General features: G+C 44.0%; 1 protein-coding gene across 1 annotated transcript in view; it reads right to left on the bottom strand.

The window, feature by feature from the left end:
* The window catches only part of LOC123775179 (glycine receptor subunit alpha-2), a 131,974-nt gene that overhangs the window by 71,378 nt on the left and 42,163 nt on the right, over positions 1-18,433 (bottom strand). Inside the window, exons 2-3 of the mRNA XM_069322159.1 lie at positions 9,334-9,416; positions 7,828-7,962 (exon numbers count right to left, since the gene is read on the bottom strand). Of these exons, the coding sequence (XP_069178260.1) occupies positions 7,828-7,962; positions 9,334-9,416 (218 nt within the window). The remainder of the gene's footprint in view (positions 1-7,827; positions 7,963-9,333; positions 9,417-18,433) is intronic.

Raw genomic sequence — 18,433 nt, 5'->3', positions numbered from 1 at the left:
GCCACCTCCAGTTGATTGACGATTGAGAGGCGGGACCAAGGAGCCAAAGCTCAACTCCCGCGAGCACAACTAGACGAGTACAACTAGTAAGTACCTAATAACCCACTTGGAGCAGTCGCTTCCTCCCATTAAAAGTGTTCTTCCATCAGTGAAATTCGAATTCAAAATTTTCAACTTTTTTCTATCAATTTTATTCTTCCTCAAAATATTCCATGCAGAATGTAAGGCTTATTTTATAAAATGCTTCACAGGTAACCTGAGGCATGGGGGCTAGTCCTCCTGGATCCACTTCAGCAAATCTTGAACACGTCTCGAGCATGTTGACAACCCTCTGAGTCGTGTTGATCCTGTTAATAAACCTAATATAGCCAATGATCCAACCTCTTGACTTCAACACCATAGGCTTCCATCTAGATTCCACTCTGCTGATGAATCCGAAGTGCCACCACTGGTATATATAGGATTAAATACCGTGATCCTCTGGGTTTGTCAGCCAGGCAACAATTCCTTCATTAAAAAGTTTCCAACAGCCGATAACAAGCTTCAAATCCGATTAATAAACGTGTCGCCTCCCGCGCTAGGCTATTAAGGTCCGCTGTCTGCTCTAACGAAATCACTGCTCGAAATAATGGCATCTGTTGACAAACATCTGTGCCTCTCTCGGAATGACATCTGCATCCAATGACTTCTGCATCCATGGACATCTGCACCCATGGACATCTGCATCCATGGACATCTGCATCCTTGGTATGACACCTTCATGCATGAAGATACAAATATTTACACGTGTTAATTTTTCTTAGCACAAGCGATTATTTTTTATTTTGTTTTTATAAGAAATTAAGATGCTTCCCGCCTATGTTATAAACATTAAGAGCTTCGTTTGCATATAACCCATTAAGGCTTTTGTTTACCCGCTAAGTATTCATAGCCTAACATGGTACTCGCTAACTTCTCTGAAGGCAATTTTGTGATGAAAGAAATTCGTCGAAGCTTTTTAGATAAGAATTTTATTAACATAAAGGTATTGCCGGAGCGTTACTGTGTATTTAGACTGTCTAGATATCACATCCGGGAAGGTCTTACCCAGAGACAGGGAGAGATAGACGTTCAGTAATTCGTTATTGTTTCCATATTGTATCTCGCTGTAGTGAGCAGAAATAGCCTCAGCTCTTCTATTCCTTTGAGATGTATTTTATTATCTCTATAAACGTACTTGAACCTCGCTTGGAACAACATATGAAGAGGGGACATTTTTGTACCCCCTGTTTCACACCTCAGAAAGTATTTAGCGTAGTTTGTGTTACTAAGCAGCTGGAGAAGAACTCAAATATCAGAAAACAAGGATGATAAACAGAATGGTAGAGGCGCACACATGCATGTAGGCAGAAGTAAAAACAGGGAATGGCAGAGTTAGGGAGATGGTATGAAAGAACTTACTAATCAACTAGTAAGTATACTTTAGCCCTCAACTTAATCCAGTAAACGTAATCAAATCAACTCAGCGTATAATAATTAAGTCCCTAAGTGGGCATGTGAAGGCATAGACGACGGAAAATCAGGCACAGACACAAATCAGAAGATACAACTAACAATTTACTACAAAATCAAAGAAAACGGCCAACCTACTCATGAAGAACTCTCCAGATACCAAACAGAACGCCTTGAAAGAAATCAACGTCGCCGTCAGCCCCAAAAGGTCTCAGTATATAGGCAAGACAACAACATCTATTTCTAAGCGATTAACTATGCACAAACAACAGGACTCCATCAGGGAGCATAAAATCTCACACAACCAGACTATCACCAGAGAAATCTTAACAAGCAACACGGAAATTATCGATAGATACAACGACAACAGAAGACTCGACATCAGCGAGGCCCAACAAAGCAAAATGTCAAAACCAACAGTCAAGAGCCAATTAACACATAATTACATTCTACCTACCGATTTATAATTATGTAACACATAATTACATTACACACTGAATCAACGGGAAATTACATACCCCATTGATTCGTGTTTTGTCTTTTCCCATTGATAAGTGTCCTGTCACCTCACCCATTAATATTTGTGTCCTATCACATCATCCAAAAACGAATATAAGCACGATCTGAGCTTTGAAAATGTAAGAAGTGTCTTGCAAAACGCCTCTAGACGTCAGACCATAAATAAAATGTGAAAATGAACTTTGGAGAGTTATTTTTTCAACTATCCCAGACAGTGAAGAAAAACATAAGAAATATTGAGAAGATTCGTATATATATATATATATATATATATATATATATATATATATATATATATATATATATATATATATATATATATATATATATATATATTTATATATTTATATATATATTATATTATTATTATTATTATATATATTATTATTAAATACAGAGGTCTAGCACACTGCTACAGCTTTGTTCCGATCGGCTCGGAGACCCTCGGTTCGTGGGGAAAATGTGCATTGAAGTTCCTGAAGGAATTGGGGGACAAATTGATCAGCGCTACAAAAGACCAGAGAGCAAAAAGTTTCTTGTTCCAGCGCCTCAGTGTTGCGATTCAGAGGGGAAATGCCTGTTGCGTCTTGGGCACTAGTCCAACTTCAGAGGAATTCGAAGAAGTGTTTGACTTGCAACAATGATCGAACCCGTCTGTGACATTCATCAATGTTTCCCATTGTTGTGTTTTTCAAGAGATCCATAACCTTTAATCACCTTTAAGCACCTTTTTGCATTATTATTTTTGTATCAACCCATGTATATCTTGTAACCATCAAATGCATAATAAAGCACAAAAAATAAAAAAGGAAGGGGGTGGTAGGAGAAAAGCACACAGAAACTGTATTGGAGGGGATCTAAACATTCCCTCTAATGCGTTATGCGTGGTTTCCTCCGAGGCTATGGGTCCCCCTTCTTCCAACTAGAGGTGGTACTCCCTTCCTATATTAAAAAAAATGGATGTATATATATATATATATATATATATATATATATATATATATATATAATATCCACCCCAAGTAGAACTGCTGATATATCCCAGGATATGCAACCACCACAATAGTTGACTAAATCACTAGTATATCTATGTACAGCTAGGTGCACAGAGGCATTAAGTTGAAAGGAAACGTGTTCAACAATTTTTCTCCTGTGCAGGATTCGACCCCGGGATTCCCGACTGAGAGTCGAGAGTGAATCCGACTCTACCGAGAAGCAGGTTACACCTCTCAGAATTTATACAGCATATACAATAATAAACACAAAATTCTCTCGTACAGTCAGATCTAAAAAAAAAGTAATTTGATTTGGATTTTGTAGCGCACGACTGTTTGAATTCTAAAAATCTCATAAATCAGTGTCTTTGACAAAAGCAACAACTAGTTTTAATGCTTTTTTTGTCGGTAAAAAGTACATTTGCAATTCAGTTTCGTTGCAGAACTGCAGAGCAATACAAATCCTTCAAAGCCGCCGTCCCATGGTCTGATATAAGCTTGTGTACTAAGGTAGGGAAGATGAGCCCCTCACTGACGTAGGGGAGGGAAGGAAGGGGAGGAAGGGGAAATATTGGGTTGGGAACGTAGGCAGAGCGAGCAAGGGAAGCAGGGAGGGGAGTGAGGGATGAGTTAGACGTTTTGAATCATAAGGGAGATTACCTGATGGGTAGAGATGGCGGAGGAGGGGAATCTGAGACGTTGTGGATGATGGGGATTTGAGGGAAGGGGGAGGGGTGGGGGGGATTTGGACTGGTGTTTACAAGACTGAGAGGAGGAGGAGGAGGGGGTGTGTGTGTAGGTGCTTTATATTCTTCATCATCATCAACCAGGAACAGCAGCTTGACTTGGGATCATGGATGGCAGCCATGAATAACAATGAACTCATTAGCATACACCAGAGGAACCGCTGCGTCGACACCTGCTCTCACGGCTCGTATGACCTCCCTGGCGGGTCAGACATGGTTGGGCACGTTTCCTCCCATCCCCCTGATGCCTCCATTCACCTAGTAGTAAAACAATACCTGGGAATTAGTCAACTGTTGTGGTGTGGGTCTTGAGGAAGGTGAGATAATTGTGAGAATATAGAGGTAAGCTTATATGCCTATATGGCACTCGGAAGGGAAACACCGACAAGGAGCTGAGATATATATATATATATATATATATATATATATATATATATATATATATATATATATATATATATATATATATATATATATATATATGAACGGAGGGATTGAATGGTGCCAAACCATTTGGGCCATCGGGGATTCGAACGCCGACCCGGCAAGATTAAGCTAACCCGTCGCTTGACTGACCAAGTCACATCCTGGGGACGATCAGACATAGGCCTAGCTAGACCTCGATAGGCCTTAACAAGATTTCTGTCCACGAATTCAGGCAACAAATAGGTGTCCTATCAGCGTAACCCCACCCCCCCCACCCCCCACACCTGAAGTGACCCAACCTTTCACCGTCACTTCCCGCACCTGTCACCGTCACTCCCTACACCTGAACACACACAGTCAGGTGACGTGACCAGTGACATAAACACTGTCACACTCACCTCACAACCTGACACTGGAGTGATCTACCATCAACACCCTGTTACAACATCGCCATTAAACGTTAATCAATTAATTTCTGTTGCGAACAGTATAATACACTATTGCAACCAATATTCACTGTTGCAATCAATATGCACTGTTGCAACCAGTATTCACTGTTGCAATCAATATGCACTGTTGCAACCAATATTCACTGTTGCAATCAATATGCACTGTTGCAACCAATATTCACTGTTGCAATCAATATGCACTGTTGCAACCAATATTCACTGTTGCAAGCCATATTCACTGTTACAAGCAATATTCACTGTTGCGTGACGCGCATTAGTGAATCAAACGAGGTGGTTCCCAGAGCGCAAATCATGCGCGGGTAACGTCTCATCAAAGTCTCATGAACGTCTAATTAAGATTGAGTCAACGTCAAATCAACGTTTTAAACGTCGATTCATTATGACGTCAACATCATTTGCCTATCGATTTGCCTGTGGCGATGTTTAAAAAACGTTGAAACACGTTTATTTCGTTACGTTTATTTAAAAAAAACGTTGAAACACGTTTATTTCGTTACGTTTATTTAAAAAAAACGTTGAAATAACGTTATTCCTAGACAACAATAACGTGTCCACAGAGACCAGTAAGTATATACGGATTGGAGAATCCTGTAAGTGGGGATATACACTGACACTTATACACCCGTAAGTAAGTCTATGTAAGTGGTGTGAGAGCCCATTAAGCGTGCTTAATCGAACGCGCTCAATAGTACGGAGTTATGGTACGGAGTTAATAGTACGGCTCTATATTACAGGTATAATCGCCCGCGCTCTATCATATAGAGTTATGTATAGAGTTTGTATCGTCAACAGGTCTCGGCTGGTGCAACTGTTTCTCTGTATCCTTCTTGCAACAGGTAATTGTGCTCAGGTGAGCTAATGTAATTATCAGCTTAAAGTGCTTAGTTTAATTGGTTGTTCAGCGCTTAGACTAAGTTGGTTTTCGGGACCTAGCCTTGTTTTCTTGATTTGCCATATCGTACATAACACAGAATGCTATGCTAAGAAGGAACGTATGATCCCAAGCCTTATCGTAACCCAAGCCTTATCGTAACCCAGGCCTTAACCAAGCGTAATCAAGCGTTGTAATTTGTACGCTGGGAGCCGGTCGGCCGAGCGGACAGCACGCTGGACTTGTGATCCTGTGGTCCTGGGTTCGATCCCAGGCGCCGGAGAGAAACAATGGGCAGAGTTTCTTTCACCCTATGCCCCTGTTACCTAGCAGTAAAATAGGTACCTGGGCGTTAGTCAGCTGTCACGGGCTGCTTCCTGGGGGTGGAGGCCTGGTCGAGGACCGGGCCGCGGGGACACTAAAATGCCCCAAAATCATCTCAAGATAACCTCAAGATAGATAACCATAACGCAAATAATGTGACGTACTAGCTGATTGGCCGGGTCCTGGAACTAGAGCTCGGCTTAAATTCAATGCTACTTAGACCACTACTGACACCGCTAGACTTTACCATAGTCTATCCCGGGAGACGGGGTAGTCTACCATAGTCTACCCGGGTAGACGGAGTAGACGATGGTAAAATGTTCTGATCAGTTTAAGGACTCGAGGCGATCTAGGTAGAAACGTGAATAGGTTGCACTAGGAGTCACCAGTTCGAGCCCCTGTAGGCTTTCCACCGTCCCTAAAGCCTTATGCCGTCATATCCCTTTCTCCTGATAATTACCTACTCCTCACACACAGAGATCACACTAACGTGATGCAACAAATGAACAAATCCAAAATGGCCGTGACGAGGATTTGCCCTGTCGTAGCTCAGTCGATTAAGGCAGTGTCTGGGATGCTCCCGGACGCAGGTTCGAATCCTCGTCACGGCCCTTGTGGATTTGTTTATCTACTCCTCTTTTTCCTTGATCAAATATTTGGAAGTTTGTGTTTCGGTGAAGTTCACTTCACGTCACCGGGAAACCCATACATATATATATATATATATATATATATATATATATATATATATATATATATATATATATATATATATATATATATATAGATACTTCCCCTGGTGCTGTGATGTATATACATATAAACATACATATATACGCACATATGCATGCAGCAACACACACACACACACTGTGACAGGTAACAAAGAGTTTCCAGGAACTGAACGGGATGGAAAAAAAAAAACTTGACCTGATACTTGATTGCATCAAAGCACTTTTTAATCAACAATTTTTCCCATGGGGGGGGGGCACTTTAGAGGCCTCGTCGGGGGCTGGAAGCCGGCGACTTCTCAAAAATATACTCCCCTTCCCCCCTTCTCCCCTCCCCCCCACACGACTGGGACAGAAAGCCGGTGGATTGTTAAAGTCACCTCATTATTACTGTCACATTCACTCTTTCGCTCTCACATTTTCTTTCATTTTCAATCTCTCATTCCCGTTCTCTCTCATTCTCAGTCTCATTTTCTTTCTCATTCTTTCATTAGGCATCGCTCTAATGAGAGATGCCAAATCTTTCATTCCCTTTCACATTTTCTCTAACTTTTTATCTTTCCCATTCTCTCTCACCCATTCACTCCCTCATTTTCTCTCTAAAACGAAAGAATTCCAAAACAATGATGAGCCATTCAATGCCTCTGATGAATAAGCCATTACTCTGAGGAAAATTACCAATTCTAATTTTCAATCGAGCCAGTAATTAGTTATTTCAATCCGAGCAAACGAGCAGATTTGCCAGACGGATCGTTCGTTGCGGAAATTGATGCCAGCAATTGCTGTGTTTGGCGTTAGCGGCGACGACGAGGAACGGAAAAAAAAGAGAGAGGTTTTGGATCCGAGAGAAGTTACGATGAGAAGTTGTTCTACCTCACAACAGTGAGGCAGAATACTAAGATAAAGTGATGCACACTCAACATATTACGTTGTCAAAGGCACCGGATCAGTCTCTCTACGATCTCTTGCCTCCTACGACGCCAACTGACCGTAGAGTCCCCCCCCCCCTCATCTCCCAGCAAGCATCTCTGAGACACAGCATCTCGTAGCAACGCTTCATCTCCTCTCCTACCACGGCAGTCATCCTGTCGTGATAAGCCCCACTAGAAAAAACACCCCATCCTCCAGGACGTCCCTCCACAGACAACTCTGTCACGTTCTGAGGGACGCCCCTGACGCTCGTCTCAGCACATTCCACACCTTAAAAAGTGGGCCGCCACATCGGCCAGCGTCGCCACAAAATGACTTACTCACCTATCTGGAAAGACTCCTGACAGGTGGTGGGTACTATCTTCTCCATCTCGAACTGGGGCATCCGCATGTTCTTGTACATCTTGATGGGCATGTCGCTCTTCCAGGAGAGCTTCAACTCCTTCATCGTCTTGGAAACTGGAAATGTGAGAGGATGGGGGTGGGTGGGGGTGGGGCAGAGAGAGAGAGAGAGAGAGAGAGAGAGAGAGAGAGAGAGAGAGAGAGAGAGAGAGAGAGAGAGAGAGAGAGAGGCGTATTAGTGTGATTATATTTAACCAGGATTCTTATTAATTCAATATTCAAACAACTCATTGTTGTAAATTTTGGTATCAATATATACGTAAATAGTGTGTGTGTGTGTGTGTGTGTGTGTGTGTGTGTGTGTGTGAGTGTGTGTGTGTGTGTGTATGTGTGTGTGTGTGTGTGTGTGTGTGTGTGAACTTATCTAGTTGCCTACTTGTACTTACCTAAAAGTGTGTGTGTGTGTGTGTGTGTGTGTGTGTGTGTGTGTGTGTGTGAAGGTGTGTATCTATCAGTCACATTTATCTCTTAACCAATTTAGTTCAGGCCAATATAATGTAATTAAAACAGCTGTTACCCTCTGATCGCGTTTACTGTGTTATTGCAATCACTAATAACAAGTATAATCATTTCCTTACAGACAATACATCAATTTCAAAGAATCTTTTCTCAGTTTCGTGTCTCTCCAAATATAGTTATATATTCAACAAATAAAGCTACAATTATACGAATAAAGTTACAATGAGTTAAAATTAATACAAAAAAACCCGGAGAGCCATTAACAGCTGTGCACTCCGACACTGCTAGAAGAAAATAAACTTAATTTAGGGTCTCAAAGGACCCCAGCTACCCTAAACCCTGATGAATGTGGAGTCTGGGGGGACCCCGAGGGCACATTATAACCCCAGGAATGTAGAATATGGAGGGAGGGGGGGTCAAAAACCCAGGGGGTCCTTCACAACTCGAGAAATTTAATATTTAGGGGTTACCCCTTCGACCTTCATTTTCACAAGTCTGTAAAACTTGGTTCTACATACATGGGAGAATTATGAGAAATATGACGAAAATAGCAAAGATAGCAACTTTTGTAGTGGGCCTTTTGTATCTAACGGACAAACTTTCTTTGTCTGTAGCTGTGCCTCATCCAGCGCTGTAGCTTTTGTCTGAATAATTGGAATAATCAGCGAAACTTTTTCATTATTTTTCTCCCATTATCCAGTTCCATTCGAGAGACTAAGGAAAACGGAAGCAGATAATGGATAACTAATCTGAACCTGAATCCATACCAGGACTTCAAATTCTCTCTGATCTAATTTCCATTGATATGATTCCCTCTGATCTAATTCTCACTCACCTAATCAAATTAAAAACGACATCTCACATGTCATTTTTACAACTATCAAATAAAATGCAATACGATTGGGCTAAAATCGTTGTTGAGAAATATGCTAATTTAGAATTGTATAAATTATTTTGGAAGTTACTCACAGCTGGCTATCTCCATGGTACAGACTTGTGAATCGAGAGGGAACTTGGACAGTTCCATCATGCACGCAAACACCAACTTTAATCTGAAAAACATACAAACGGAATTAATTTACTATCAGACATAAGATGATTAACCACCAATTTTGGTGTTATGTTAAAACTTACCAATGAGAATTTTTGACCAGATCTGGTCTAACTCAATGATCTGACCTTGGTGAATCTCACTTGAACTGACATGACCTGGCTCAGCTCGCATAACCAAACACAACGATAAACACAGTTCTAGCAATTCGAGATCAAGGTATGTGGGAAACCCTCGTTTAAAACACTCAAACCATACCGAATAACAGGTGACTGTAAGCTACAGGGTGACACGGCTGTTACAGGATACAGAGCGTTACAGAAATCCAGGAACAGATACATAAATCCTACATTCCAAGTCGAATCGACTTGAGAATGGTCCAGGACGAACCGAAACGTCGTCGTCCCTTCACCTTCTAGTGTGAGGTCTAGTCAACATTCTTCAGCCACGTTATTGTGACTTATTCCCTGCCTCCATTCCAAAATTGATAAAGATAAAGATTTGATAGATAAATACAGACACAGGTCAAAATATTTAAACAGATAATGGATCAGTGCAGGGAATAATGAAGAGCTTAAGAGGTACAGACAAGCGAGGCTTCAGGAAGAGATGGCAACCAGGATTGATGGCAACCAGGATTGATGGCAACCAGGATTGATGGCAACCAGGATTGATGGCAACAAGAATTGATGGTAACAATGGAATACATAATACAAAGAGACACAGATATATAGTACTACCGGGACACTATCGGATCTCCGGTACAACAGGTGCGTTTGCTCATGATTCACAATCGAGAATTCCGGGTTCGGATCGCGGGTGGGACAGAAATGATTGCATGCGTTTCCTATCACCTCATACATCTGTTCATCTAGCAGTAAATAGGTGCCCGGGAGTTAGCATGTGTGGGGTGGCACCCTAGGGAGGATATATATAGGTATATATATCATAATATATATATATATATATATATATATATATATATATATATATATATATATATATATATATATATATATATATATATATATATATATAATCTCTATCTAGAGAGATAATCTCTTTCTAGAGAGATTGAGCCTGCTCTTCCCTACTTCAAGTTACGTCAATTCTACAAGTAATAGATGCTACATTCAAGATACGTCACCGGTAGCACAAAACGTTTTGACCAGGAGGCAAAACGTACCCAAGATCCCCCCACTCCACACACCCTCCACACCCCGGCTCGTCATCAAACCAGCTAACTACCCTTCACCAGCTTGCCTGCTCCTGATTGGTGACTCGCCGACCGCGCACCTGCACACCGCACCTCAGCGCCCTCTACCTGAATCGACGTCGGAGCCCTGACCAGCTATCAACTTCAGAATATTCTTTGAGCTCTTAGAGTTGACATCTCTCTCTGGCATACTAGCTCATTGGCTCGTATACGACGGGAGGTTTCAGCCATAGCCGATATTCTCAGCACCATTTTACATTTCACTTTTGTAATATTGTATCTCACATTGTCTTTGCATTTATCTTTGTTATTTAACTTTATTTTTTCATTCCCTCGAGATTTGTCTTTATTTTCATTTATGTTTAAAGTAAATATATTAAAGTTTCATTGTTCATACTTTGTGTTTTACGTGTTCCTCCCTCTCACTTACCACAGACAACAGGCAAGCAGTCTATCTTTTTGTTTTAAGTGTGACCAGGCTTTGACACCTGCCATTGGAGGACTGCCGAACATCAACACTCCAACACTTTCCCGTCACAATATATATATATATATATATATATATATATATATATATATATATATATATATATATATATATATATATATATATATATATATATATATATATATGTCTCTATCCCCATAGCAATCCTTTTATAGTCTTCACTATCAAACATATCCCCCAGACTCCCTATATATATATATATATATATATATATATATATATATATATATATATATATATATATATATATATATATAGAAGGGAGTACCACCTCTAGCTGGAAGAAGGGGGACCCATAGCCTCGGAGGAAACCACGCATAACGCATTAGAGGGAATGTTTAGATCCCCTCCAATACAGTTTCTGTGTGCTTTTCTCCTACCACCCCCTTCCTTTTTTATTTTTTGTGCTTTATTATGCATTTGATGGTTACAAGATATACATGGGTTGATACAAAAATAATAATGCAAAAAGGTGCTTAAAGGTTATGGATCTCTTGAAAAACACAACAATGGGAAACATTGATGAATGTCACAGACGGGTTCGATCATTGTTGCAAGTCAAACACTTCTTCGAATTCCTCTGAAGTTGGACTAGTGCCCAAGACGCAACAGGCATTTCCCCTCTGAATCGCAACACTGAGGCGCTGGAACAAGAAACTTTTTGCTCTCTGGTCTTTTGTAGCGCTGATCAATTTGTCCCCCAATTCCTTCAGGAACTTCAATGCACATTTTCCCCACGAACCGAGGGTCTCCGAGCCGATCGGAACAAAGCTGTAGCAGTGTGCTAGACCTCTGTATTTAATAATTTTCTGCGATTCCCTGAAAGAAGCAGTACCACCGCTTTCACGTGTGCTGTAGTGGAGGTAGGTACTGGCCAGTGTGGCACCGCACGTGTAGTCCCATACCAATTGCTTACCATCCTTCCAAGGTAGCAAGGTGACCCCATCAGGGCGCTTCTGAGGGTCGCTAGGTCTGGATAAGTGTGGTTCTCTTTGTGCCGGGCAGCGGGCTGTGGCGAGGCTCCTCTTGATGATTGTTACGGACCCGAGTCCAGCGTCCGAGCAAGGAGCAGTAACGACTACGCCATCTGTGGGTCAGCTCCCGAAACCCCCGCCAAACGAACGACGACACCTAGTGAGGACAGCGTGTACTGGCCTCGAGGACCAGTTTCCAGTCTGGTTCAGCGCTCAACACCGCCGCTCCTGACCTCTGGTGAGGTGGTGCTCCGACGACAGCGCCATCTATGGAGTGGATATGTCGGGCGTTTGTATCTGAGGCAGTAAGTGTGGTGTTTTAGTGTCTCTGTTATTGATGACGTGTCTGTTTACAGAGCCGACCTGGGACCACTGTGTTGAAGGTGGAGTCAGTCTACCCGAGGCAGCCAGTCTCCATACTGTGAAGTTTGCTGCAGCTGTTGTGACGTCGTCCCCCCGGAAGAACACTGTGGTGTGTTAAGCCTGCCAGTGGAGTGGCAGTGAAAGGATTTACCCGGGACCGACGGTTGGAGACGATAATCCACTGGGGTATTGAGGACAGGAGGGTGATTGGTGATATCACACGAGACTCCTGTCTAGGGCGTACCCCTTTTATCGCTCGTGGAGTGGCCGTACCAGCCTTGGTGGCTCAGTACCTGCCAGCAGACCTGCTGGACGTGTGGTTGACGGCCTCCACGACGGTGCCCCCAGTGGACCTGTGTTGTGGCTGACCTGTGGCCAGGGTAGGCTCGGTATTCTCAGAGGACACGTCGTGAGGCCACGAAGAAGGCACCGAGAGTTATGGCACCAGCGTCTTCAGTAGAAGACATCAATTGAGGATTAATCCCCCTTGCAAAGTGTTAATACCCTCCCCCTGTGCACGTTTGATCTTTATATATTTAATAGGTGGTGGTAATAATTATAATATTAAGTTCTTACCTTTCTTTCCCTACTCCCTTTAAGTTACTTGCGTCACGGATCTCATCCCTTGATAGCCACTACTGGCTTGGGAACGGATACATTATATCTTCCTCTAACAACATCAGAGTGAGAACCCCGTTGCGTCCCGAGAGGGCCGTAACATAATTGGCATCCCCAGCGGGATCCGTCCCCTTGTTAAGTATGTTTGACAGGGGTGGTGAAGTGGCGTAATCCCTGTATATAATTCCCCCTGTGTGACGATTGTGACGTTATACGTCCTGTGCGGTGCTCAGAGTGACTAAGTGCAATATTGACTAGTGCGGTGCTCAGTGATTTAGTGTAATATTGTAGAGCGAAGTGTTCGCTTGGACTCAGTGCAATATTGGGTAGTGCGGTGCCCGGAGTGATTACGTGCAATATTGGCAAGTGCAGTGTTTGGTGCGATAAAGTACAATATTGGCGTAGAACAGTGCTCAGTGTGTTAAGTGCTAAGTGTTTCATCTGTGACAATGGCAGACAAAGCTACCATCGATGATCTGGACGAGGTTCAGGCTTTTCTGAACAGAGAGGATTGTCTTGCCAGATTGAAATATCTGAGTAAACCAGAGCTTGTACTAGTGAGCGCCTACCTGGAGATGAAGATCCGTGCCAGTGATTCCCGTGTGGAGATCTTGTCCAAGGTTCACCGGCACCTGAAGGCAGAAGAGAAACAGGAAGGCGAGACTCCTAGTACAAAGGAAAGTGCAGACATAGCTTCCACGGAAAAAGAAGATAAAGGCAGCGACGTTGACAGTGATGCAGGCGAGCTTAATATCAGCTTCCTAACAGTCAAGATGCGTGCCCTAGAGATCAATCGTGAAATAGAATGGAAGAAATTAGAAATGGAACGAGAGAGACAAGATAAAGAATTGGAGATGAGACGTTTAGAATTAGAACGAGAAAGAGAAAGAGAAGAACGAGAACGAGAAAGAGAAGAACGAGAAAGAGAAAGAGAAGAACGAGAAAGAGAAGAGAGACGAGAGAGAGAAGAACGAGAAAGAGAAGAGAGACGAGAGAGAGAAGAACGAGAACGAGAGAGAGAAGAACGAGAACGAGAGAGAGAAGAACGAGAGCGAGAAAGAGAGGAACGAGACAGACAAGAACAACGAGACAAAGAGGAAAGAGAGAGACAACATGAACTAGAAGTTTTGCGATTAGGCGGTGGTCGGAGGCAAACAACGGACACCAGTAGCTTCGATCCGGTACGCAACATCAAAATGGTCCCCAAATTCCATGAGAAGGAAGTGTCAAAATTCTTTGCAGCCTTCGAGAAAGTCGCTGCCTCGTTGGAGTGGCCAAGGGAGAATTGGGCCATCATGATACAGTCAGTCTTGACTGGGAAGGCCCAAATCGCCTACTCTACGTTATCCCTTGACGACTCCAGCGATTATGACAAGGTGAAGAAGGTTGTGCTCATGGCGTACCAATTAGTACCTGAGGCTTATAGGCAAAAGTTTAGAAACCTGAAGAAGACCTCAGAGCACACTTTTACCGAATTCGCCACGATCAAGGAGCGACTTTTCCAGGAATGGTGTGCCTCTCGGAAGGTGGAGACCAAGGAAGACCTCGAGCAGCTGATTCTGCTCGAGGACTTCAAGGATTGTTTGTCTGGAGACCTGAAGACGTACCTAGAGGAACAGCAGGTAGAGACCTTGAGTGCAGCAGCCACCATGGCTGAAGAGTATATCCTGACTCATAGGCCGTCTGCTAAGTACGTCCCGAGGAATTACCAGCGCCGGTTTGACAGACCTCACGACGAAGAAGAAGAAAGACCCGTCCCACGAAGCGCTAAGAAGACTCCCCCAAGTAGCCCCCGAAGAACAAGTCCTAGTAGTCCGAAACACCGTAGTCCAAGGAGGAATATGGTGTGCTGGACTTGTGGGCAGAAAGGGCACATAGCTGCTAGGTGCCGAGGCAGAAGAGGTGGCAGTGCACGAAGGGAGGTGATGTTGATGAGTTGTGTTACATCACCAGTAGTAAACCAGTCTACGACGACGCGGGAAGGACCAAGTTTGTTGGCCCCTCACACTTCAACCGGGTATGTAACGAGTGATCATACTGGTAGATCAATTGTAGTGCTCAGAGATAGTGGAGCAGCCCAGTCCCTGATCGTGAAGAGCTCGTTACCCGAGGGAGTAAGTGTGGATGGGAGACCAGAGGTTATCCTGGTTGGGTTTCCAAGGACGCAGTACATCGCCCCCTTAGTGCCAGTACATCTCGACTCGCCTTATTTCAGCGGCACATGTGAGTTGGCAGTAGTCGATACCCTCCCTGTGGCTGGGATTGACGTGGTACTAGCCAACGACTTGGTGACCGATTGGAGCATCAATCGTCCCAAGGTTGCGGACGAGTCTACCGGAACAGCACGGTCTGAGGTAACAGGCAATGGTAATGTCCAGGTAAAGACAGACCCGGATTTGAACATGTCTAATTTGTCCTCTCCCCCGCAGATCGACAGTTATCTAGCAGTGTCTCCTGATTCTTCTCTCGACAAGGAACATGAGGTTACGATAGCAGAAGTACCTGAGCTAGAAGAGAGGCCTTGTGTGCAGGCACCCACGGATACCAACGAGTCTGGAGCGAAGGCGGATGTGTGCTTGCGGTATGGCAAGTTACAGCATGTAGTGAACCAGCCAGAGATTCCCCAGACGTCAGAGGTAGGTGCGGTGTGTTCAAAAGGTCTAGTGCCCTCTTCGGTCCAAGCCAGGCGTGTGGATGTGGCCGGCTATGGACATGACTGGCTCGGGAAGCTTATCCCTCAATTGGCCTCATGTTTCTTAGCGATACTTTGTTTGATTCTCGTATGTGTTCTCGTTTGTGCTCTCAGTAAGGATCAGTGGACGACCCGAAGGATGATGGCTCCCGTTAACATCGAGAAGAGGTCCCAGGGATTGGAGAGTTGTACTGCAAGTGTTGCAGTTGAAGAAGGGACCTGGAAGGTGATGGTTGATACAGGAGGTACGACAAATGATAATATGAGTGACTGTTTCCGACAGGTTGACACCCCCCGCGTGATTGCTGAGCCGTTGGTCGACGTTGGTCTACCTGACGGTGGCAGAGCGAATGCCATCTTCAGGTTCCTGCCTCCCTGAAGGACCATCGGACCGGCACCAGAAATGCCGTCTGTGGACAGCCATCATCGGTGCCACGACATAAGGAAGTGTCGAGTCACCCCAAATCGTGTCGAAACCAATCCTTACTCGAGAGATGTGAGATGATGCCCCTGTTTGCCATCGCAGAGGAGGTGTGGAAGATTAAGTCAGGCAGGTCATCGCCTGCCATTTTCAAGCTCCCTTTGTGCCAGAGTTTCTCGGTAGAAAAGTTCTGTGGACAAGACAGCCTCATCACTCCAGTTCATAGGATAAGTAAGTCCATTTGGAGCAGTGTCGCCCTGCTAATTTGGTTTGTGTTTTTTTATAGAACCCCAAACCAAATTCTTTTTGGTGGGGAGGTGTTACGGACCCGAGTCCAGCGTCCGAGCAAGGAGCAGTAACGACTACGCCATCTGTGGGTCAGCTCCCGAAACCCCCGCCAAACGAACGACGACACCTAGTGAGGACAGCGTGTACTGGCCTCGAGGACCAGTTTCCAGTCTGGTTCAGCGCTCAACACCGCCGCTCCTGACCTCTGGTGAGGTGGTGCTCCGACGACAGCGCCATCTATGGAGTGGATATGTCGGGCGTTTGTATCTGAGGCAGTAAGTGTGGTGTTTTAGTGTCTCTGTTATTGATGACGTGTCTGTTTACAGAGCCGACCTGGGACCACTGTGTTGAAGGTGGAGTCAGTCTACCCGAGGCAGCCAGTCTCCATACTGTGAAGTTTGCTGCAGCTGTTGTGACGTCGTCCCCCCGGAAGAACACTGTGGTGTGTTAAGCCTGCCAGTGGAGTGGCAGTGAAAGGATTTACCCGGGACCGACGGTTGGAGACGATAATCCACTGGGGTATTGAGGACAGGAGGGTGATTGGTGATATCACACGAGACTCCTGTCTAGGGCGTACCCCTTTTATCGCTCGTGGAGTGGCCGTACCAGCCTTGGTGGCTCAGTACCTGCCAGCAGACCTGCTGGACGTGTGGTTGACGGCCTCCACGACGGTGCCCCCAGTGGACCTGTGTTGTGGCTGACCTGTGGCCAGGGTAGGCTCGGTATTCTCAGAGGACACGTCGTGAGGCCACGAAGAAGGCACCGAGAGTTATGGCACCAGCGTCTTCAGTAGAAGACATCAATTGAGGATTAATCCCCCTTGCAAAGTGTTAATACCCTCCCCCTGTGCACGTTTGATCTTTATATATTTAATAGGTGGTGGTAATAATTATAATATTAAGTTCTTACCTTTCTTTCCCTACTCCCTTTAAGTTACTTGCGTCACGGATCTCATCCCTTGATAGCCACTACTGGCTTGGGAACGGATACATTATATCTTCCTCTAACAACATCAGAGTGAGAACCCCGTTGCGTCCCGAGAGGGCCGTAACAATGATGTCGTTGACTTCTTCATGTCTTGCGATTTTACCCTGTGATTTATGACATACCAGACCATGACGACCATATTGGTCTGCCATCGCAGTTCCGCAGATGCACCTATGTTCGGTGAGGATCGGGGCGGCAAGGCGAAGGGCAACTCCAATGCGGAGAGCGTCATGACTGAGGCGAGTTCCCAGGGCTGCATTGGGCCTATATATATATATATATATATATATATATATATATATATATATATATATATATATATATAATATATATCAGAAAATTCTTGACCCTTAAAGGTTTCGAACCCCTGTCAGCCATGCAAGACCTCCATCCTCCAGGTTCGAATCCTACACGGAGTCAAGAGTATCCTGATACTCCCACTCTTCCACTCTGAAACATCCAGAATACTGCAGGAAAAACTCGTAAAGACAAAATATTTTGTCAAACATAAAATGAAATACGAAGATTTCCTAAGCCCGTTGGGATTATAACCTCCCGCTAACCTCTAAGCGTTAATTGACAACATAATTACCGAGTCTTTTTCATGTTGGGGACAGACATAAATCTCACTTAGTCACTATGGCCCAAAATGTACCAAAAAAAAAAAAAAATCCGGATGGAAAATATTCGGTAATGGGATTTCCAAGTCAATTTGTAAATATGCGAACGATAATTTAGGACGATGATAATCTAACACTTTAATAATTTAATATTTTTTTGTCATAGAACATTTTGATTTATTGCTTGACTGGGCAATCACCAGAGGCTTGTGTTTGTTATACACACACACACACATACGGTTGAGAAACGGGACCAAAGAGCCAGAGCTCAACCCCCGCAAACACAACTAGGTGAGTACACACACGCACGCACACACACACACACACACAC

Source organism: Procambarus clarkii, chromosome 10 (assembly GCF_040958095.1).
Source record: "Procambarus clarkii isolate CNS0578487 chromosome 10, FALCON_Pclarkii_2.0, whole genome shotgun sequence".
NCBI classification, from domain to species: Eukaryota; Metazoa; Arthropoda; class Malacostraca; order Decapoda; family Cambaridae; genus Procambarus; species Procambarus clarkii.
The sequence above is the reverse complement of the archived record's forward strand: the minus strand, read 5'-3'. Positions and strand labels throughout refer to the sequence as shown.